This window comes from Oncorhynchus mykiss, chromosome 22, assembly GCF_057628025.1.
Source record: "Oncorhynchus mykiss isolate SJ-2025 chromosome 22, ASM5762802v1, whole genome shotgun sequence".
Lineage (NCBI taxonomy): Eukaryota > Metazoa > Chordata > Actinopteri > Salmoniformes > Salmonidae > Oncorhynchus > Oncorhynchus mykiss.
In genome coordinates, this window is record NC_143043.1 from 51,019,717 (window position 1) to 51,044,054 (window position 24,338).

The 24,338-nt window shown below is 40.0% G+C and overlaps 2 protein-coding genes across 2 annotated transcripts; one reads left to right on the top strand and one right to left on the bottom strand.

The window, feature by feature from the left end:
- The first annotated feature begins 2,475 nt into the window (after positions 1-2,475).
- LOC110501936 (trace amine-associated receptor 13c-like) lies at positions 2,476-3,441 on the top strand. The gene has a single exon (XM_090216317.1). It carries the CDS (start codon positions 2,479-2,481, stop codon positions 3,439-3,441), a length of 963 nt encoding a protein of 320 aa, XP_090072443.1. The 5' UTR covers positions 2,476-2,478.
- Positions 3,442-13,520: 10,079 nt separating this feature from the next.
- LOC149972897 (trace amine-associated receptor 13c-like) lies at positions 13,521-14,483 on the bottom strand. The gene has a single exon (XM_090216385.1). It carries the CDS (start codon positions 14,481-14,483, stop codon positions 13,521-13,523), a length of 963 nt encoding a protein of 320 aa, XP_090072511.1.
- Between the last annotated feature and the right edge of the window lie 9,855 nt (positions 14,484-24,338).

Consider the following 24,338-nt stretch of genomic DNA (forward strand, 5'->3'; position numbering starts at 1 on the left):
TTAAAGCCGATGGAACATCTATGGAGAATCCTGAAAATAGCTGTGCAGCGACGCTGCCCATTCAACCTGAATGAGCTTGGGAGGATCTGCAGAGCAAAATGGGATAAACACCCCTAATACAGGTGTGCCAAGCATGTAGCGCCATACCCTGTAATAGCTTCCGAAGGTGCTTCAACAAGGTACTGAGTAAAGGGTCTGAATACTTATGTAAATTTCAGTTTTAAATGTTTTATAAATTTGCCCAAAAAAAAAAAAAAAATGTTTTCTTCGTCAGGTTAGAAGTTGATGTTACTCTTCAATAACACAGACCACAAAACACATCAAGGGGAGAAAACAGGTTTATTCAAAGAGGACAAATCATAGATGTTATGCTGAGAGGGAGATGTTTAATCTCCCCTGTCCTCAGTGATTCTCTCCATAGAACAAAGAGAGGATGTTGTTCTATAACCCAACCCTATCCTGTGGTTGACCAATTAGAATGTCTTGCAATAAAACTGGGCCAATAGCCACATAACAGGTATCCAGTTTCAGGCTCAACACCAAGACAAAATCTTTCCATGTCTCTGACCCAATGATCATTAATTCCCTATTACAGAAAAACACTATTTCCATTGATCGTTGATTTCCTCTTGACCGTTAGTCCTCTGCGTTGTGTATTATCTTAAAATGTTCTTAGTCATTATGGTGTATTGTGAGTAGATTGATTAGGAGGAAAAAAAGAATTTAACATTTTTTAGAATAGGGCTTTAATGTAAGAACATGTGGAAAAAGTCAAGGGATATGAATAATTTCCGAATGCAATGTATCTGTTTTACAGTTTAGAAACAACTTATGTATCTACTCCTGACCCCTCCTTTCTCAGCCTCCAGTATTTATGCTACAGTAGTTTATGTGTCGGGAGGCTAGGGTCAGTCTGTTATATCTGAAGTTTTTCTCCTGTCTTAACTAGTGTCCTGTGTGAATTTAGGTATTCTCTAGCTAATTATCTCTTTCTTTCTCTCTTTCTTTCTTTCTCTCTCTCGGAGGACCTGAGCCCTAGGACCATGCCTCATGACTACCTGGCATGATGACTCCTTGCTGTCCCCAGTCCACCTGCCGTAATGCTGCTCCAGTTTCAACTGTTCTGCCTGCGGCTATGAAACCCTGACCTGTTGACTGGACGTGCTACCTGTCCCAGACCTGCTGTTTTCAACTCTCTAGAGACAGCAGGAGTGGTGGAGATACTCTCAATGATCGGCTATGAAAAGCCAACTGACATTTACTCCTGAGGTGTTGACTTGTTGCACCCTCGACAACTACAATGATTATTATTATTTGACCATGCTGGTCATTCATGAACATTTGAACATCTTGGCCATGTTCTGTTATAATCTCCACCCGGCACAGCCAGAAGAGGACTGGCCACCCCTCATAGCCTGGTTCCTCTCTAGGTTTCTTCCTAGGTTTTGGCCTTTCTAGGGAGTTTTCCCTAGCCACCGTGCTTCTCCACCTGCATTGCTTGCTGTTTGGGGTTTTAGGCTGGGTTTCTGTAAAGCACTTTGTGGCATCAACTGATGTAAGAAGGACTATATAAATAAATACATTTGATTTAAACAAAAAAGACAAACTGGCACAGACAGACAGAAAACACAGGTATAAATACTCAGGGGATAATGAGGAAAAAGGGTGACACCTGGAGGGGGGTGAACACAATCACAAAGACAGGTGAAACAGATCAGGGTGTGACACAAACAGGAAACATGTCAGTAGAGAGACCAAGTGGAGTCGCAATTCAGAGGCTCAGACACAGGATTTATTAATAATTCAGTTCATATCAAAATGTTTATAGTCTATGGAATGTTCCTATGGAATGCCACTATTTTGATTGCATTTGCTATTAGCATCTCATCAACTTTCCTATTGTCAACTTTCCTACAAACTGACCAGCTGAAATGTGGCGTGCCATCATGTGTCCTGAGGTTGTGGATTATGGTCCAAAATGAGCTCTGACATCGCACAAAACAGTTAGTCTTACACAGTTTCCAATGTAAAATAGACTTTGAGAGACCAAAACATCACCCATACTATATTTTCCTCATTAAAATGCTCAGTTGAGTAAATGTACCTTTTCTCTCATCTCTAATGATCAGTAAGGCTGAAGGACAGGCTAGGTGGTCACAGCATCATCCAATCCTGTCATACATTACATCATGCTTTTACAAAGAATTTGTTTATCCAACCATTTGTTCATTTGTGTGTTCACTTGTGTATGTTTCGTTGGTGGTTGTGGTGGTGTGTGTGTGTGTGTGTGTGTGTGTGTGTGTGTGTGTGTTTGTGTGTGTGTGTGTGTGCAGAGAGACTCCAGGGAGGGGAGTTCTGTCAGTAACTCAGGGATAAATAGAGAGGCAGAGCTCAGTGTTTGTCAGAAGGCGGACCTGACAGGGTCACACACAGGACCAAGCAGGAGCAGGACCTCAGCATTTTTACTTTTTATTACAAATGGAGAAACATGAAGATGTTCAATACTGTTTTCAGGACAGAAACTCTTCTTGCAGAAAGGCTTTGCTATCGACATCTATCTACATAACAGTGTACATCTTCTTCTCATTGATTTCAGCAGTTACAGTATTTTTGAACCTACTGGTGATCATCTCCATCTCTTACTTCAAGCAGCTCCACACTCCAACCAACCTGCTCATCCTCTCTCTGGCTGCGTCAGATCTCCTGGTGGGACTGATTGTGATACCAGTAATGACTGTAGCAATAATGGAATCATGCTGGGGTTTTGGGGAATATTTCTGTGTGTTTCATGGCTACATTGCTTCTTTATGTATATCTTTATCTCTGGGCAATTTGGTCTTGATATCTTTAGACCGCTATGTTGCTGTGTGTGATCCCTTATTGTACCACTCTAAAATAACAATAACAAGAATCAGGTGTTGTATATCCATCACCTGGTGTTGTTGTATCATATACCGTGCTGCTAATGTACAGTTTTTTGTAAATGTACAGGTACCAAGTAGGTGTTTGAAAGAATGTTTTACTGTTGAAGGGTCAATCTGGGTTAATATCACTGACATTGTAATTACAATGGTTGTCCCATGCTCTGTTATTATAACACTTTATGTGAAAATCTTTGTGGTGGCCAGATTACAGTCCAGAAAGGTATTTTCAAAAGAGGCTGCCAGTGTGTCTGGTGTTAAAACTGTACAGGCAAATAAGTCTGAGAGAAAAGCAGCAAGAACTCTAGCTATTGTTGTTTTCAACTATCTAATTTGTTGGATTCCATCTCTATTTATTTTCTTATTTTTTTCTATTTTAAGTGATTATTTATTATCATATTTGATCAGTTTTCTGACATATATTAATTCCTTAATTAATCCAATCATTTATGCTTTCCTTTATCCATGGTTTAAAGTGACAGCTAAACTTATTTTAACTTTAAAGATAAGAAGTTCATAGTTCCTATAATATGATTCCCTAGTTCGGCAAACATCAGTTTGATATGGTTTTGTTCTACAATTGTTGTTATTATTTCATGTAAAAATACACCGACATTTCTTATCTCAGTGTTGTCATCATAGATGCATGTAGTGTTGATACAGAATGATTTGTCTGGATTGGAATGGAATGACTTGGAGAAGGCATAAGAAGGCATAAGCTTATAAAGGACAATGTTGTCATTGTGGATTGTGTACTCCAAATACCTAAGGCTGTTGTTGTTCCATGTTAATGATATATAGCATGTAAGTATTCTGAGGACGTCATGAGTGATTCTATATGTTGTTAAACATCTCCCTCTAGTGGCTCAATTTGTGACAACATCTTCATCAAGTGTATAGTAATTGGAATGTACAGTACTGTATGATATCAGATAACGTCCAGGTCTAAATAAATGCTGTATTGTGTAAGTAGTTGATGGTAAAATTTAAGAACATGCAATTATGGGTAACACTTTATAATAACATTCAGTAATAAACCATTTGTAAGGAATTTACAGTCTGCTCACTTTTTAATATTAAGCCCCCTTTTGTGTAATGTTATTCAGCTAGGTATTCTGACATTTATAAATAACTACTACAGTATATATATATTAATTATTCAACACAACAGTGCAGGAGACCACAGCAGACACTTCAACCTCAACATACTGGGTATGAACAGGACCACTACTCTCACTCCATCACTGCTGCCAGGTCAGGGGACACACCAGAGTAGCTCTCTGAGATGCTGTTTACACTGAATAAATATAGAGAGTGGGTATCACACAAAATAATTTAGAATGGATTAGGAAATAGTTTATTAATTTGTCATTAATCCCAACATTTATTTTAGTAAACTGGTAATTCACGTAATTATAAACAACTTTTATAGTATATGATTCAATAGATCATTCCAAAGATGTTTAATAAATTTATTTTTACCATTTAATACTCATTAGTAAAGTTGTTTTTCCCCTAATCTAAAGTAAAGTTTCGAACAGTGACCAGTGTAATTTATCACATAAAGATGGACATGCTATTGGTAGATTTTCCAGCAGTACCTGATGCTCCTTAAGTTCTCAAAATGACCTAGAACATATCAATGGATAAACAATAAGCACACAACACAGAGGACGTTAAAGGAAATATATTGAACATTTTATTAGTAGTAGTGTGCTGAAGGAAGTAACGTGTTTGTCTGAAACTGACAGCATCCTTGTTGGCAGTCACTGATTTCAGTCACTCAGTAGAAATCAAATCAAATGTTATTGGTCAAAAACATGTGTTTATTCAATGTTATTGCGGGTGTTACGAAATGTTTATGCACCTAGTTCCGACAGAGCAGCAATATCTAACAATCTCACAAGAAATACCCAATACACCCAAATCTAAGTAAAGGACTGGAATTAAGAATATATGAATATATGGATGAGCAATGTCAGAGTGACACAGACTAAGAGCAGTTCATAGACTGATTACAGGGTAAGGGAACCAATATCTAAATACATAATTTAACAGAACATTACGTTTAAAAGGTTACTACATTTAACACACTACAAGTGAAGGTGTCCAAATACGTATGACTTCTTTAAATGGGGGGGCTAGATCCATAAGGTGTTTTCATTTCTAAATGGGAAAACAGATATATATATGAAAATTTCCTAAACTAAAAAGTTGCATTGAGAGTTTTACACCCACTGGGCAAACACTGGTTGAATCAACATTGTTTATTTTCAACCAACGTGGTGTAGACATTGAATTTACGTCTGTGCCCAGTGGGCAGGGATTGCTTTCAGTAAGTGCGTTGGCCATAGGATGGTACTGAAGTATACAATCTGTGTCTGAGAGGGATGACTTGACTCATTCTATGTGAAAGATAATTATTTATGTTCAATTAAGACAACATATATCTGATCTTTATGTGTTAGGTGAAAGTGTGTCTCTGCCAAACTGAGAAGAGACCATCTGTCTGAATAATACCAAAGCCTTTCATTACAGGAAACTCCCTGAATACAGAGTATTCAGAAAATATTCATACCACTTCACTTATTCCTCATGTTATCGTGTTACAGCCTGAATTCAAAATGTACGAAAACACTTTTTTTCTCATCATCTACATGCAACACCTCATATTGACAAAGTGAAAACAATGTGAAAGCACATTAAATACAGAAATATCTCATTTACATAAAGGATCCTATTTTATATCACAAGCATCTTATAAATGTTTCATAAAGACTTCATAAAGCCTTTATAAACACTACATCAATGTGTCACATATCATCTATAACCACATGTCATCCTCTATGAAGGGTTCACTGTATGTATGAAAATACATTCAAATAAAAGGTGACATTCTATAACGTCAACTCAAATGAAAAAAAGTGAAAATTGGGACCCTTATGTAAATTACATATTTCTGTATTTAATTTGCAATACATTTGCAAAAATGTCTAAAAACATGTTATCACATACATGTGGCTTAACTGTGTGTCAAATGTGACATAACCCACTAGGCCAAATATGACATAAACCTGTGCTTTATAAAGGGTGTCATAAGCAATGCTTAATAAAGGATCTATGAATCATATTACATTGAGGCATCACAAAGCATTTATAACCTTGTCATTTCAGCAGAGCATTGCAATGACAGGATAGATGGTTTGATTGCCGGGACCACCCATAGGTAAAATTGTATGCACGAGTAAGTAAGTCGCGTTGGATAAAAGCATCTGTTAATTGTATGTATTATAATACTCTAAAACATTTCTAGGATGACCCAACCTCTTTCCCTCTTGGGGGCATAGACAATATTGGGACCTGACCTCAACTTTCTCCAAAATGCTGTGCAGCAGGAAGACACAGTCAACTTTCATTTTTTTTGCCTAATTCTGTTTTTTACCCTAATTCCATTGTCTTGGTTGAGTTTTTTCAAGTTTCGGATATTTCACTTTTTTCTGATTTACCCTGTTTTTAAAACACCTTTTAATTTATTTATTTATAGAAAAACAACTACATTGTAATATCTGTGTTCACAACATTGCTTAAACCACATTAGTGTATTTAACCTTTAATTCAGTGTGCATGCCCTGCACACTGTTGTTTGGTTAGCATTGTTTCTGTAGTACAGTAAGCCACATGTGATGAGTTGCAAATCAAATGCCTACTTGTGGTGCCACTGGACAGCAAAGAACGAGTAAGTTAAACTTTATTTGTTGTAATTTAAATTATTTTGTAGTAGTTAAATGTTGAGTTAGATTTCATAGCTACATCAATAGTTTTTTAAAAATTATTTTGAAGGCTCTGAAGGCACTGGTTTGCAGGGGTCCAAACACCCTTTCCTGGTGTGGACGGACCACCGCAACCTGGAGTACATCAGGGCAGCGAAGAGGCTAAACCCGAGACAGGCTAGATGGGCTCTATTCTTCACCAGGTTCCAATTCACGCTTTCATATAGGCCAGGCTCGAAGAACAAGAATGCGGATGCCCTGTCTCACCTCTATGACGCAGGGGAGAGGCAGGGAGAGGAGACCCACATCATCCCTCCATCCCGTATAATCATGCCAGTGGTGTGGGACATGGACGTCGACATACCGCAGGTCCTGCGTATGGAAACAGCACCTGCACATTGCCCAGAGGACTGCGACAACGTGTCCACGGGTGTGCAGGACCGACTCCTTACCTGGGCACACACGGTGTTGTGTCATCCTGGGATAGGTCATAACATCGCCTGCCTAACTGAGAGGTACTGGTGGCCCACCTTGGCTAGAGACATCCAGGATTACGTCTCTTCCTGCTCCATCTGTCCCCAGTGTAAGACACCCAGACACCTCCCTTATGGAAAGTGCCTTCCCCTGCCGGTTCCACAATGAAACTGGTCTCACCTCTTGGTGGACTTTGTCACTGACCTTCCCCCCTCCCAGGGGAACACCACCGTTCTCATCACCTGGGGGTCACGGTCAGTCTCACCTCCGGGTACCGTCCTCAAGCAAATGGGCAGGTGGAAAGGGTCAATCAGGAAGTGGGCATGTTCCTGAGGTGTTACTCAGGACCGGCCAGGGGAGTGGTTCAGATTTTCTACCTTGAGCTGAGTATGCGCAGAATTAGGCCGACCGCCATCGCAGTGAGGCGCCTGTTTTCTCGCCTGCCGACCGGGTCTGGCTCTCCACCGGTACTGCTGCTCATTCTGTTCACCAACCCCGGACTTTCTTGTCTCATTACTCACACCTGGTTCCCATTCCCCCTGATAAGTAGGTGTAAATATGTGCCCTCTGTTCCACATTGTCCTTGTCGATTATTGTTCCATTTCTGTTAGTCTTGTGAGGACCTGTGCTCTGTTGTATCAGCTTGCATGTTACCGTGTTAGTGTGCACTTGTTATTACGGGTCTAGTCTTGTGTAATGCTATTACTGGTCTCGACCCGTGTATTTATTAGATTTTTACACCTCGCTCTTTGTTTGGGTTACAACACTGTGTTTAATATACAGTTGAAGTTGGAAGTTTACATACATTTAGGTTGGAGTCATTAAAACTCGGTTTTCAACCACTCCAGAAATGTCTTGTTAACAAACTATAGTTTTGACAAGTCGTTTAGGACATCTACTTTGTGCATGACACAAGTAATTTTTACAACAATTGTTGACAGATTATTTCACTTATATCATTCAAATTCCAGTGGGTCACAATTCCAGTGGGTCATACATTTACATACACTAAGTTGACTGTTCCTTTAAACAGCTTGGAAAATTCCAGAAAATGATATCATGGATTTTAAAGCTTCTGATGGGCTAATTGACATCATCTGAGGTGTACCTGTGGATGTATTTCAAGGCCTACCTTCAAACTCAGTGCCTCTTTGCTTGACATCATGGGAAAATCAAAAGACATCATCCAAGACCTCAGAAAAAAAATTGTAGACCACGTTCATCTGTACAAACAATAGTATGCAAGTATAAACACCATGGGACCACGCAGCAATCATACCGCTCAGGAAGGAGATGCGTTCTGTCTCCTAAAGATGAACATAGTTTGGTGGCAAAAGTGCAAATCAATCCCAGAAAAACAGTAATTGACAAATTCTCACGTTTCATCCGTTTTCTGCCACTTCTATTCCTCAATAAATCCATAATTTATGCTTTCTTTTATCCATGGTTCAAAGTGACAGCTAATCCTATTTTAACTCTGAAGATACTATAATTTTATTTTATTCAACAAATAAAACATAGGTTTGACATCGTTATTATATACAATTGTTGTAATTGCTTCTTTCATGTAACAATACACTGACATGACTTATCTCATTGTTCTCGTCAAAGATACATATGGTGTTGATACAGAATGTTCAAATCAAATCAAATCAAATTTTATTTGTCACATACACATGGTTAGCAGATGTTAATGCGAGTGTTGCGAAATGCTTGTGCTTCTAGTTCCGACAATGCAGTAATAACCAACAAGTAATCTAACTAACAATTCCAAAACTACTGTCTTGTACACAGTGTAAGGGGATAAATAATATGTACATAAGGATATATGAAGGAGTGATGGTACAGAGCAGCATAGGCAAGATACAGTAGATGGTATCGAGTACAGTATATACATATGAGATGAGTATGTAAACAAAGTGGCATAGTTAAAGTGGCTAGTGATACATGTATTACTTAAGGATACAGTCAATGATATAGAGTACAGTATATACGTATGCGTGTGAGATGAATAATGTAGGGTAAGTAACATTATATAAGGTAGCATTGTTTAAAGTGGTTGGTGATATATTTACATAATTTCCCATCAATTCCCATTATTAAAGTGGCTGGAGTTGAGTCAGTGTCAGTGTGTTGGAAGCAGCCACTCAATGTTAGTGGTGGCTGTTTAACAGTCTGATGGCCTTGAGATAGAAGCTGTTGATACAGAATGTTTTGGATGGATTGGATTTGAATGACTTGGAGAAGGCATAAGAAGGCATACACTTGTTTTATAAAAGACATTGTAGTCATTGTGGATTGTGTACTCCAAATACCTAAGTCTGTGGTTGTTCCGTGTTACTTAATGATAAATAGTAAGTATTTTAATAGTACATTCTGAGGACGTCATGAGTCATTCAATATGTTGTTTAGCATCTCCCTCTAGTGGCTCAATAGTGACACAACGTCTTCATCAAGTGTAGTAAAGTTGAAATGTACAATACTGCATGATATCAGATAACGTCCAGGTCTAAATAAATTCTGTATTGTATAAGTAGTTGATGGTAAAATGTAAGAACATCCAATTATGGGTAACACTTTATAATTTCAGCAATAAACCATTTGTGAGTCATTTACAGTTTGCTCACCATGTATTAATCATTACTCCACCTTTAATTAAATGTTAATAAACTAGGTATTCTCAAATGTTTAAATAACTACAATATGTGTTAATGATTAAGCACAACAGCGCAGGAGACAACAGCAGAAACTACCAAAACTCTCACCACATCACTGCTGCCAGGTCAGGGGTCACACAATAGCAGCTCTCTCAGAGGTTGTGTAGTCAGAATGAATATAGAGATTGTAGAGAGACTTTTTAAAAACAATTTGTAACGAAGGATTTATAATGGATAAGTAAATAGTTTATTCATCATTCATGTATCATTACTCCCACATTTGTTTTAGAAAGCTGTTTATTCACACATTTATTAACAACTTTTATAGTCTGTAATAATGATACATAAGATAATTCATAAGATGTTTAATGAGTTAACGTTTAAACCATTTACTATTCATTAGTAAAGTCATGTTGCAGTCCCTAATGTAAAGGGAGGACTATTCACACTTTCTTAATAGTTTATAAATGTTTTAACAGTGACCAGTGTAATTTTTCACAAAAAGATGGACATGCCATTGGTAGACATTCCAATACTACCTGATTCTACTTAAGGTCTCAAAATGATCTATAACAAATCAATGGTAATCGATAAGCACACAACACAGAGGATGTTAAAGGAAATATATTGAAAATGTTATTCTAATACAGTCACACTTGTAGTAGTGTGCTGAAGGAAGTAATGTGTTTTGTCTGAAAATGATAACATTCCTGATTGTTGGCAGTGACTACCAAAACCAAAGTGTGGATTGCAGTCACTCATTAGAGCAGACTTTGTCTCAGTTACATCATGGGGACAAATACTATTTGTCAGACATCAGAACAACCACACTGCACTCTGACCCAATTATCACTTGATGTTGTTTTCCATTTCTGAGGTGTTGTTTACTCAGAAGAAAATGTGACTGAGAAATGTGATTTCTAGTTCAGTTGCATCAATCAATGATCTCAAAAGCACCTCAAGTAATTAGGGTCAGTTCACAATTTCTCAATCACAATTATCCAAAATAATGTGTACGACAACAAACAACAATAACTGTAGCGACCCTAAAAATGTGGATATCGACTTTGCCACTTCAGGATGCTTTTGTGGTGCATACGACATCATGTAGGGCTACGGTCCAGAAGGTTGAGGGTTCGCCGACCACTAAGAACCAGCTCACTCTCCCTGACTGTATCATGAGGCCTACGCTATGGTCAGAGTTGGCTACAGACAATGATCAGCTAGGAGGATATCAGATTTCCAACATTTTCCAGCAACAGGTTTCTCTGCCAATGCACCCCACAACCAATAAACAAAGCATTCCGACTTCAGGTGTTTCAATACCATGACAACCATGACAAATTAAAAGACTATGCTCTTGCTCCACAAATGCTCTCGCCTGGTTTATTCTGGGTCATCCTTGACATCAGACAGGTCGATGTTTGTAGCCGAGGGTGTCTGGCTAAGAGCTCAGGCCCAGAGTTGGTTCTTGTGGATGGTGGTCTGGGAGAGCCATAGCTCACTGCTCTTTGACCTCCCTTCTGGAGGAAGGTGTTCCCCAGAGGTAATGTTGGGTCTCTTGGGTCTGTGGATTTTTCCATGTGAACATTAAAGTCACCAAAATGTGAATATTATCTGCCAGAACTACAAGGTCCGATAGGAATTCAGGGAACTCACCGAGGAACACTATATACAGTGCCTTGCGAAAGTATTCGGCCCCCTTGAACTTTGCGACCTTTTGCCACATTTCAGGCTTCAAACATAAAGATATAAAACTGTATTTTTTTGTGAAGAATCAACAACAAGTGGGACACAATCATGAAGTGGAACGACATTTATTGGATATTTCAAACTTTTTTAACAAATCAAAAACTGAAAAATTGGGCGTGGATGAAATATGATATAAAATGATTACTTAAAATAGAAAAAAATACGAAAATAAATAGAGATGGAATCCAACAAATTAGATAGTTGAAAACAACAATAGCTAGAGTTTTTGCTGCTTTTCTCTCAGACTTATTTGCCTGTACAGTTTTAACACCAGACACACTGGGAGTCTCTTTTGAAAATACCTTTCTGGCCTGTGAACTGGCCACCACAAAGATTTTCAAATAAAGTGTTATAATGACAGAGCACGGGACAAACATTGTAATTACAATGTCAGTGAAATTAACCCAGGATGTTAATTGTTAGTGCAGCTATATCTAACAAGTAATATCTGTCAGAACTAGATGCATAAGCATTTCGCAACACCAGCAATAACATCTGTTAAACACATGTTTTTAACCAATAAAATTGTATTTTATTTGATACTAATGAGTGCAATCAGTCACTTTGTCACGTTCTGACCATAGTTCTTGTGTGTTTTCCTTGTTTTAGTGTTGGTCAGGACGTGAGCTGGGTGGGCATTCTATGTTGTGTGTCTGGTTTGTCTATTTCTATGTTTGGCCTGATATGGTTCTCAATCAGAGGCAGGTGTTAGTCATTGTCTCTGATTGGGAACCATATTTAGGTAGCCTGTTTTGTGTTGGGTTTTGTGGGTGGTTGTTTCCTGTCTTTGTGTTTTATGCACCAGTTAGGACTGTTTCGGTTTTCACGGTTATTGTTTTGTATCCTGTTCATGTTTGAGTTACCTTATTAAATTAACATGAACTGTAACCATACTGCGTTTTGGTCGGCCTCTCCTTCCCAGGAAGAAAGCCTTTACACACTTCCTAGAAACAAGAATGTTATCATTTTCAGATAAACATATTACTTCCATCAGCACGCTATTACAACAGTGTGACTGTTTTGAAATAAAATGATCAATATATTTTGTTTAACATTCTCTGTGTTTTGTGCTTATTGTTTTACCATTGATATGTTCTAGGTCATTTTGAATCTTTAAGGAGCATCAGGTACTGCTGGAATATCTACCAATAGCATGTCCATCTTTATGTGATAAATTACACTGGTCACTGTTCAGAACATTTATAAAGTATTAAGAAAGTATGAATAGTCTTCACTTTAGATTAGGGACTGCAATACAACTTTCCTAATGATTAGTAAATGGTTTATAAGAACATGTATTAAACAACTGATGACTTATCTCCTGAATCATGATTACATAATATACAAGTTGTTTAAAAATGTGTGAATAACTAGCTTACAAAAATTTATATGGGATTATTGATAAATTAATTATGAATAAACTATTTACTAATCCATTAGAAACTATTTAGTGTGTTAACCAATATCTATAAATGTGAGAATACCTAGCTAAGTAACATTTCACAAATGTTGCCTGAATATCAAATGGTGAGCAAACTGGAAATGCCTTTCAAATTTATTTCTGAATGTTATTATAAAGTGTTACCCCTAATTTATTAAGACCTGGACGTTATCTGATGTCATGCAGTATTGTACATTTCAACTTTACTACACTTGATGAAGACGTTGTGTCACAATTGAGCCACTAGAGGGAGATGTTAAACAACATACAGAATGACTCAAAGTCCTCAAAATGTAATATTAGAACACTTACATACTATTTGTCATTAAGTAACACGGAACAATGACACACTTAGGCATTTGGAGTACACGATCCACAATGTATCAATCATGACAACACTGAGATAAGTAATGTCGGTGTATTGTTACATGAAATAATTCCCCAATTGTAGAACAAAACTATATCAAACAAACGTTTGCCGAACTAGTGAATCATATTATAGGAACTATACATGTCTTATCTTCAAAGTTAAAATAAGTTTAGCTGTCACTTTGAACCATGGATAAAAGAAAGCATAAATTATTGGATTAATTAAGGAATTAAAAAGTGCCAGATAACTGGTGAAATATGATATGAAATGATCACCTATAACAGAAAAAACAAAGTAAATAAATAGAGATGGAATCCAAGAAAGGAGATAGTTGAAAACAACTATAGCTAGAGTTTTTGCTGCTTTTCTCTCAGACTTATTTGCCTGTACAGTTTTAACACCAGACACACTGGCAACCTCTTTTGAAAATACCTTTCTGGCCTGTGATCTGGCCACCACAAAGATTTTCATATAAAGTGTTATAATAATAGAGCATGGGACAACCATTATAAATACAATGTAAATTATATTAACCCATGTTATTCCTTCAACAATAACACATTCTGTCAAACACCTACTGGGTGTCTGTACATTTACAAAGTTTTTTATAATAACAGCATCGTATATGCTACAACAACACCAGGTGATGGATATACAACAGATAGTTCCTGTTATTGTTATTTTAGAGTGGTACAATAAGGGATCACACACAGCAACATAGCGGTCAATAGATATCAAGACCAAATTGCCAAGCGATAAAGAAGTACATAAAAAAGTAATGTAGAAATGAAACACACAGAAATATTCCCCAAAACCCCAGCATGGTTCCATTATTGCTACAGTCATTACTGGTATCACAAGCAGTCCAACTAGGAGATCTGACACAGCCAGAGAGAGGATGAGCAGGTTGGTTGGAGTGTGGAGCTGCTTGAAGTGAGAGATGGAGATGATCACCAGTACATTCAAAAATACTGTAACTGCTGAAATCAATGAGAAGAAGATGTAAAGTGTTATGTAGATAGATGTCGATAGCAAAGCCTTTCTGCAAGAAGAGTTTCTGTCCTGAAAACAGTATTGAACATCTTCATGTTTCTCCATTTGTAATAAAAAGTTAAAATGCTGAGGTCCTGCTCCTGCTTGGTCCTGTGTGTGACCCTGTCAGGTCCGCCTTCTGACAAACTCTGAGCTCTGCCTCTCTATTTATCCCTGAGTTACTGACAGACACTCCCCTCCCCAGCTTCTCTCTGCGAACACACAAACACACAGAAACACAAACACACACACACACACACACACACACACACACACACACACACACACACACACACACACACACACACACACACACACACACACACGTGCTCATGTGAGCAAAGAATTGAACAAAAGCTTGGATAAACAAATCATTTGTGAAAGCATGATGTAATGTATGACAGGATTTGATTTTAATGGGGAAACATGTTATGAGTTATGTTTTGGTCACTCTATTTTTCAATGGACATATGATAAATGTGCAGACTAACTGGTTTAGATGATGTCAGCGCTCAGTTTGGACCATATTCCACAACCTCAGGAGAGATGACGGCACGCCACATGTCAGCTGGTCAGTGTTTAGGAAAGTTGACAGTAGGGAAGTTGATGAAATAGCATAAGTTGATGCTGCCCTACAATGGCAAAACGCAGTAACTATGAATTTGATCTGTTTCAACGGCCAACTATATTATCTGATTAATGTGGTACTCGTTTCCTGACACAGGAACAAGCCATTTGATCCGAATATATAATGGTGTATCAGAAAGTACTGTATAGACAGAAAAATAAGTCAGATTTTGCAGTAAAATAAATTACTTAGTTTCTGCTTTTTGCCTTTGTAGGGCCTTATGGGGTATGCACTTTAGCACATGCATTCAAATGAATAGTGGCATTCCATATGAACATTCCATAGACGTTTAGAAATGTCCATCTGAACTGAATTAGGAACCATACTTCTTCAAGTTGAGGTAGACTTTGTCTCAGTTACATCATGGGTACAAATACTATTTGTCAGACAGAACAACAACACTGTATTCTGAACCAATCACCCCTTGATGTTGTTTTCCTTTTCTGGTGTGTTGTTTTCTCTGATTTAAACAGCAAAAGACTAAATGTAATTTCCATTTCATTTAGTTGAATCAATCATTTCCAATGCACTTCTAAAAGAACATTTCACACAAAAAATAACAACTCTTTAGGAATAATTAATGATTAGCCATTTGATGAAGTTAGATTTTTTTATTTTTTTTATTTCACCTTTATTTAACCAGGTAGGCAAGTTGAGAACAAGTTCTCATTTACAATTGCGACCTGGCCAAGATAAAGCAAAGCAGTTCGACACATACAACAACACACAGTTACACATGGAGTAAAACAAACATACAGTCAATAATACAGTATAAACAAGTCTATATACGATGTGAGCAAATGAGGTGAGATAAGGGAGGTAAAGGCAAAAAGGCCATGGTGGCAAAGTAAATACAATATAGCAAGTAAAACACTGGAATGGTAGATTTGCAATGGGAGAATGTGCAAAGTAGAAATAAAAATAATGGGGTGCAAAGGAGCAAAATAAATAAATAAATAAAATACAGTAGGGAAAGAGGTAGTTGTTTGGGCTAAATTATAGGTGGGCTATGTACAGGTGCAGTAATCTGTGAGCTGCTCTGACAGTTGGTGCTTAATTAACAGCTAGTGAGGGAGATAAGTGTTTCCAGTTTCAGAGATTTTTGTAGTTCGTTCCAGTCATTGGCAACAGAGAACTGGAAGGAGAGGCAGCCAAAGAAAGAATTGGTTTTGGGGGTGACTAGAGAGATATACCTGCTGGAGCGTGTGCTACAGGTGGGAGATGCAATGGTGACCAGCGAGCTGAGATAAGGGGGGACTTTACCTAGCAGGGTCTTGTAGATGACATGGAGCCAGTGGGTTTGGCGACGAGTATGAAGCGAGGGCCAGCCAACGAGAGCGTACAGGTTGCAATGGTGGGTAGTATATGGGGCTTTGGTGACAAAACGGATTGCACTGTGATAGACTGCATCCAATTTGTTGAGTAGGGTATTGGAGGCTATTTTGTAAATGACATCGCCAAAGTCGAGGATTGGTAGGATGGTCAGTTTTACAAGGGTATGTTTGGCAGCATGAGTGAAGGATGCTTTGTTGCGAAATAGGAAGCCAATTCTAGATTTAACTTTGGATTGGAGATGTTTGATATGGGTCTGGAAGGAGAGTTTACAGTCTAACCAGACACCTAAGTATTTGTAGTTGTCCACGTATTCTAAGTCAGTGCCGTCCAGAGTAGTAATGTTGGACAGGCGGGTAGGTACAGGTAGCGATCGGTTGAAGAGCATGCATTTAGTTTTACTTGTATTTAAGAGCAATTGGAGGCCACGGAAGGAGAGTTGTATGGCATTGAAGCTTGCCTGGAGGGTTGTTAACACAGTGTCCAAAGAAGGGCCAGAAGAATACAGAATGGTGTCATCTGCTTAGAGGTGGATCAGAGACTCACCAGCAGCAAGAGCGACCTCATTGATGTATACAGAGAAGAGAGTCAGTCCAAGAATTGAACCCTGTGGCACCCCCATAGAGACTGCCAGAGGTCCGGACAGCAGACCCTCCGATTTGACACACTGAACTCTATCAGAGAAGTAGTTGGTGTACCAGGCGAGGCAATCATTTGAGAAACCAAGGCTGTCGAGTCTGCCGATGAGGATGTGGTGATTGACAGAGTCGAAAGCCTTGGCCAGATCAATGTATACGGCTGCACAGTAATGTTTCTTATCGATGGCGGTTAAGATATCATTTAGGACCTTGAGCGTGGCTGAGGTGCACCCATGACATGCAGATCTCCTCAACTGTGACACCCTGATGTGTTTCACCTGTCTTTGTGATTATCTCCACCCCCCTTTAGGTGTCGCCCATCTTCTCCATTATCCCCTGTGGATTTATACCTGTGTTTTCTGTTTGTCTGTTGCCAGTTCGTCTTGTTTGTCAACCAGATATTTTGCTTCAGCTCCTGCTTTTCCCAGTCTCTCTTTTTCTCGCCCTCCTGGTTTTGACCTTTGCCTCTCCTGCCTCTGTGCCTGCCTGCCGACCTGTGCCTTTGCCCACCTATGGATTATTGACCTCTGCCTACCCTGACCCTGAGCCTGCCTGCCGTCCAGTACCGTTGCCCCACCTCTGGTTACTGACCCCTGCCTGCCTTGACCTGTATATTGTCTGCCCCTGTTGGATTATTAAACCATTGTTAATTCGACATCGTCTGCATCTGGGTCTTACCTTCATACCTGATATCAACAGCTTCAACGGTAGCCCCCAGACCCTGGGCACAAGGACTATCTATAATAATGTCGAACTACTGTATTGTAACACTAAACATACCTTGCACAAAATCCTCTGATTGTGTGAATGTCATTTTTGGGGCATTAATATTTATGAACTAATTTGTTAACACATTATTTTAATGTTCAGTAATAAACCAGTTGTCAAGCATTTACAGTGTTTTATATGTAAACCATTAACTAATTTAAATATTTTTTTTTCTAAAGTGAGAGCTATTTGTACTTTGAAACAATGAATCAATGTTTTGAGTGACCTGTTTTAATTTCTCACAATAAGAAGAGATTTAAGGTGTGATAATGGACTAGAACATATCAATTGTTGTAACGTATACACTTGGAGTATGGAAGCAGGGGCAGAAGGTAAGTTTAATGATGAGAACAAGCAAGGTTTAACAAAACAGGAGAAGTGTACTGAAAGTGAACAAAACCAATATTGCAAAGGTGAGGTGGACACCGGCGTTCCTGAAGACGGTTATCCAGACGGAAGGCCATCATGGTGAGAGCGTCCAAAGATATGTTGTCATCCCGACATGCCAACTCTGTCTGGATATCTTCAAGCAGTCCAACGTGGAATAGAGTGTGGAGCGCCGGCTCATGACATCCGCTGGAGGCTGCCACAGTCCGAAAGGTGAGGGCGTACTCCACAGTGGTCTGGGCACCCTGCTGGAGTAGGAAAAATTTCTCACCTCCCTCTTGAACCTCTGGAGGATGGTCAAAGACCGCCCTGAACAGAGCTATGCCCCTCTCATAGGAACCCAGCTCCTCTCCTCTCTCCCAGACTGTCATAGCCAATTCCAACGACCGTCCGGTCAGCAGGGAAATGACAGTGGCAACCTTGGATCTCTCGGTGGTGAGGGCTCGGTGAAATAGGTGAAATAGAGGGAGCACTGTAGTAGGAAGCCACGAGATTTCGATGGAGTACTGCCATACTTCTCCGGGATGGACAGTCTGGCATCGCTGACGTGGGCGGACGGCTGGGGATGGCTGGGGGACTGGCTCACTGTGACAACCAGTGGTAGGAGGCTCTCCGTCAGAGGAATGGAGAACCTCGCTGGTGGTCGTAGTGTTGGTGGAGTAGATGACTATGTCCATCAACCATCTGGATGTCACGGGCGTCCTAAGAAGTGGACCAAGGTGCAGCGTGGTGAGCGTCCATATTCCTTTTTATTAGAATGTACCCAACAAAAACAATAAACTATACAAACCGATCGTGAAGCTTAACAGGGCTATGATACCTCTAACAACTACCCACACTGAAGCAGGGAAAAAGGGCTACCTAAGTATGATTCCCAATCAGAGACAACGATATACACCTGTCCCTGATTGAGAACCGTACCCAGCCAAAACATAGAAATAAAGAAACATAGAAAACAAAACATGGAATGCACACTCAAATCACACCCTGACCAAACCAAAATAGAGACATAAAAAGGCTCTCTCAGGTCAGGGCGTGACAGTACCACCCGCAAAAGGTGCGGACTCTGGCCGCAAAACCTGAACCTATAGGGGAGGGCCCGGGTGGGCATCTATCCGCGGTGTGGCTCTGGTGCGGGACGTAGACCCCGCTCCACCTCTGGCTCACCCCACTTTGGTAGCGCCTCTAGTGTGGGGACCCTCGCCGCCGACCCCGGACTGGGGACACTCTCTGTGGGCCCCGGACTGGGAACCCTCGTTGCGGGCCACGGACTGGGGACCCTCGCTGCGGGCCTCGGACTAATTACCCTCGTTGCGGGCCCCAGACTGGGCACCCTCATTGCGGGCCCCGGACTGGGAACCCTCGTTGCGGGCCCCGTACCGTGCACCCTCGTTGCGGGCCCTGGACTGGAGACCGTCGCTGATGGCTCCGGACTGGAGACCGTCGCTGGAGGCTCTGGACTGGAGACCGTCGCTGGAGCATCCGGACTGGAGGCCATCGCTGGAGGCTTCGTGCCATGGGTCATCACCAGAGGCTTCTTGCCATGCGTCATCACTGGAGGCTTCGTGCCATGGATCCTCACTGGAGGCTTCTTGCCATGGATTATCACTGGAGGCTTCTTGCCATGCATCAATGCTGGGGGCTTGGTTCTGGGTGCAGGCACAGGATTCACCAGGCTGGGGAGACATACTGGAGGCTTTATTCTTGGCGGAGGCACCGGATGAACATAGAATGCCCACCCAAATCACACCCTGACCAAACCAAAATAGAGACATAAAAACTATCTAAGGACAGGGCGTGAAAGTAATAATGACAAGTACCCACACTGAAGGAGGGAAAAAGGGCTACCTAAGTATGATTCCCAATCAGAGACAACGATAGACAGCTGTCCCTGATTGAGAGCCATACCCGGCCAAAACATAGAAATAAAGAAACATAGAAAACGAAACATAGAATGCCCACCCAAATCACACCCTGACGCAACCAAAATAGAGGCATAAAAAGGCTCTCTCAGGTCAGGGCGTAACATTGGAAGATGCTGTTATCTTCTGCTGCTTCCATATTTTCTAAGGGAGTATTCTGGAACGTACACGCTAGGAGTCAGACACAGAAGGTAAGTTTAATGACGAGAAAAAGTAGATAAACAAAACGGGCGACGCATACTGAAGGTGAACAAAACCATTGCTGCCTGATGAATGAGGCTACTGGTTGCTGTTTAAAAGGAGAGTAGTCAGGGTGGTGATGAATAAATCCAGGTGTGTGCAACGATGGATGCCAGGTGTGTGCAATGTGGGTTGCCAGGATTGTTGGTTAGCGGGAGTTTGGCATGACAGTGTTACAATAATAATTACACAATGATTAAGGAAATATATCTAACATTTAATTCACAAATACTATTATTTGTCAACTATTTGCAAAGACTTGAGGAAGTGTTGTGTTGCAAATATTTAGCTAATGTTGTAACGTTGCATAATGATAGGAGACAGGCGCAGGAATAGGAAATAGGTGGGTTTTATTTCTCTACCCAAAATAGTGTACGTCATGGACTTGACGGGGACGAAGCCCAAAACAAACATATATATACAGTATATATATAAATATATATAATTATAACACAGGGCTGTAACCCAAACAAAGAGTGAGGTGTAAACCTCTAATAACTACACTGGACGAGACCCGTAATAACAAGTGCAAACTAACATGGTAACAAGCAAGCCAATACAACAGAGCACAGGTTCTCACAAGACCAACGGACATGGAACAATAATCAACAAGGGCAATGGGGAACAGAGGGCACATATTTATACATTCGTATCAGGGGGAATGGGAACCAGGTGTGCGTAATGAGACAAAACAGTCTGTGGTTGGTGGCAATGATCCATTTGATGATGTAGACCTCCGGAACGGGTGAACGGAATGAGCTGCAGTACCAGGAGAGCCAGACCGGGTCTCCTGGAGAGAAACCAGGCGCCTCACTGCAGTGTCGGTTGGCCTGTTCCTTGTGCTGACGCACGGCCCTGCTGGAGACGAGTGTGCACAGCGTTCCAGATTTCCTCAGCATGCCGAAACCACTCTTCCACGCTGGGTCCTCAGTCTGACTCGGATGCCAAGGTGCCTGGGCTAGCTGATATCCAAACACACACTTGAAAGGAGTGAGTTTAGTGAAGGAGTGGCGAATGGAATTCTGCTTTCTACCCAAGGTAGAAAATCTGCCCACTCCCCCAGCCGGTCCTGACAGTACACCTCAGGAACAAGCCCACTTCTTGATTGACCCTCTCCACCCGCCCATTTGCTTGAAGACAGTACCCGGAGGTGAGACTGACCGTGACCCCCAGGCGTTCCATGAACCCCTTCCATACGCGTGAGGTGAACTGAGGGCACGGTCTGACACAATGTCCTCTGGGATCCCGTAGTGCCCGAAGATTGTGAGTTAAAAGAGCCTCTGCGGTTTGCATGGCCGACAGATGCCAAGGCAGTGGAAGGAGGCGTCAAGCTTTGGGAAACATGTCCACAATGATGAGAATGGTGGTGTTCCACTGGGAGGGGGGAAGGTCAATGACAAAGTCCACCGATTAATGTGTACGCCGAGGAACTTAAAACTTTCCACCTTCTCCACTATTGTCCAGAAACGCGTGTAGGCCCCGCCGCCTCTACATTGACTTCAAGGACATGGGCTGGCCGGACTAGAACGTAATTTCTCAAGGTAGTAACCCTTTAAACATAACGTTCAGTTAAATTATGTATTTAGATATTTGTTCCATTACTCTGTAAGCAGTCTGTGAACTGCTCTAATGAGTGACAACTATCCTCATTTTGGTTTTGGTAGTCAAGGCCAGTAAACACAAATGTTAGCATATTCAGACAAAACATGTTACTTCTTCAGCACACTACCACAACATGTCCATATTTTTGTGATAAATTACACTGGTCACTCAAAACACTTATAACATATAAATAATCCTCACTTTAGATTTAAGACTGCAAAAATACTTTACAAATGATTTGTACATGGTTTGTAAGGACATTTATTAAACATCTTATGAATGATCTTAGAAAACATTAACACATACCATAAAAGTTGTTTATAAATGTTTGAATAATTCGCTTACTAAAACAAATCTGGGAGTAATGTTAAATGAACGATTAATAAAATATTTACCAATCCATTATAAATGGTTTATTATAAAGTCTTACTAATCTCTATATTCATTCAGACTCAACAGCATCTGACAGAGCTGCTCTGGTGTGACCCCTGACCTGGCAGCAGTGATGCAGTGAGAGTAGTGGTAGTGAGAGTAGTGATAGTGAGAGTAGTGGTAGTGAGAGTAGTGGTAGTGAGAGTAGTGGTAGTGTCCATAACCAGAATGTTGAGGTTGAACTGTCTGCTGTGGTCTCCTGCACTGTTCGTTTTAATCATTATTGCATAGAGTAGTTATTTTTAAATGTGAGAATTACTAGCTGACTAACATTTAACAATTGTGGGGGTAATGATTAACAAATTGTTAACAAACTGTAAATGCCTTACAAATGATTTATTACTGAATGCTATTACTATGTTTTACCCCTAATTGCATATTCTTACATTTTACCCTCAACTACTACAATACACCATTTAGTGAGAACTGGACGTTATCTCATATCATGCAGTATTGTGCATTTCAACTTCACTGCACTTGTTAATAAAGGCAATGTGTCCTAATTAAGCCACTATAGGGTGATGTTTAACAACATACAGAATGATACATGACTTCCTGTACTTTTATAATAATTACATAGTATTTATCATGAAATAACATGGAACAACCACAGTCTTTTGTATTTGGAATATACAAAAACAAGCTCACACTTTTGTTGCCTACTCCAAATCAGTCCAATCCAGTCAAATCATTCCGTATCAACACCACCTGTACCCATGATGAAAACACTGAGATAAGTCATGTCAGTGTATTGTTACATGAAAGAAGCAATTACAACAATTGTATTACAAAACTATATTAAATCTGTTTTTCAAACTGGGAAATATAAACATAGGAATGATGAACGCCTTAAGATCAGAGTTAAGACATGTTTAGCTGTCACTTTGAACCATACATAAAAGAAAACATAAATGTTTGGATTGATAAAATAATTAGTTAGTGGCAGAAGACCAATGAGAAATTGTCACTTAAAAACTACAAAAGAACGAGAGTAGAAAATAGAAATGGAATCCAACGAATTAGATAGTTGAAAACAACAATAGATAGCGTTTTTGATGGACACTTAACATTATGGACACTTAACACGGTGCATTTTGGTCCTCACCTCCGTCCACCTACGACTATGTAGGTAATTGTAATAAAAAATACATTTTGTCATGTGTGACCATTGGCTCAAATCAAATCAAAATTTGATACGAATAAAGATACGAATAATGAGAACATACTGTACACGTAATGTTAGCTACCAAGCCAACCAGGTAATGTTAGCTACCAAGCCAGCCAGCTAATGTTAGCTACCAAGCCAGCCAGCTAATGTTAGCTACCAAGCCAGCCAGGTAATGTTAGCTAGCTAACTTAATCTGATTGTCATAAGGCTCCATGACTTTGTCCACATAGGGCATCTGAACACAGAACATATACTTTGATGAATTTCGTTACATTTTGGGTGTTTTCATTAACTTTTGTACACGTGTGTGTGGGTGAGACTACAATTAGTGTATAAAATTGAGATCCGGCAAATGCACATTCATTGAATGGACACACTTCTTCTCCCAGAACACCACATGCATGTGTGTTTGAGCACCCACACACGCACACACACGCACACACACGCGCACACACACACGCACACACACTTCACTCCCCTTCTTAGCTTCCATGGCAACCCCCACGGGAACTTTTCCTCCTCAGGAACAACACCTGTTGGCATTCTCCCAAACAATAGTTTCAATAATAAATAGAACTTTGCTGATAAAAAGTTCTAACACAACCATAGGTGATAATATATGTATTATAATGGATTTATAATCAGCTATAATGGGGCGGTCATTTTGGACCTAGAACGCAGAACAAATGAACAAGAAACAAACACAACAGGAGGGTTAAACTTGACATGAAACCACTCTCTGTCAAAATTAGAAAGGTGTAATATATGAAAAAGTAGCAAGCTAGACTATCTTTCCCGTGGTCT

Excerpts from the sequence above, each read along its gene's own strand:
- LOC110501936 (XM_090216317.1), top strand. The coding sequence starts at position 2,479 with ATGGAGAAACATGAAGATGTTCAATACTGTTTTCAGGACAGAAACTCT.
- LOC149972897 (XM_090216385.1), bottom strand. The coding sequence starts at position 14,483 with ATGGAGAAACATGAAGATGTTCAATACTGTTTTCAGGACAGAAACTCT.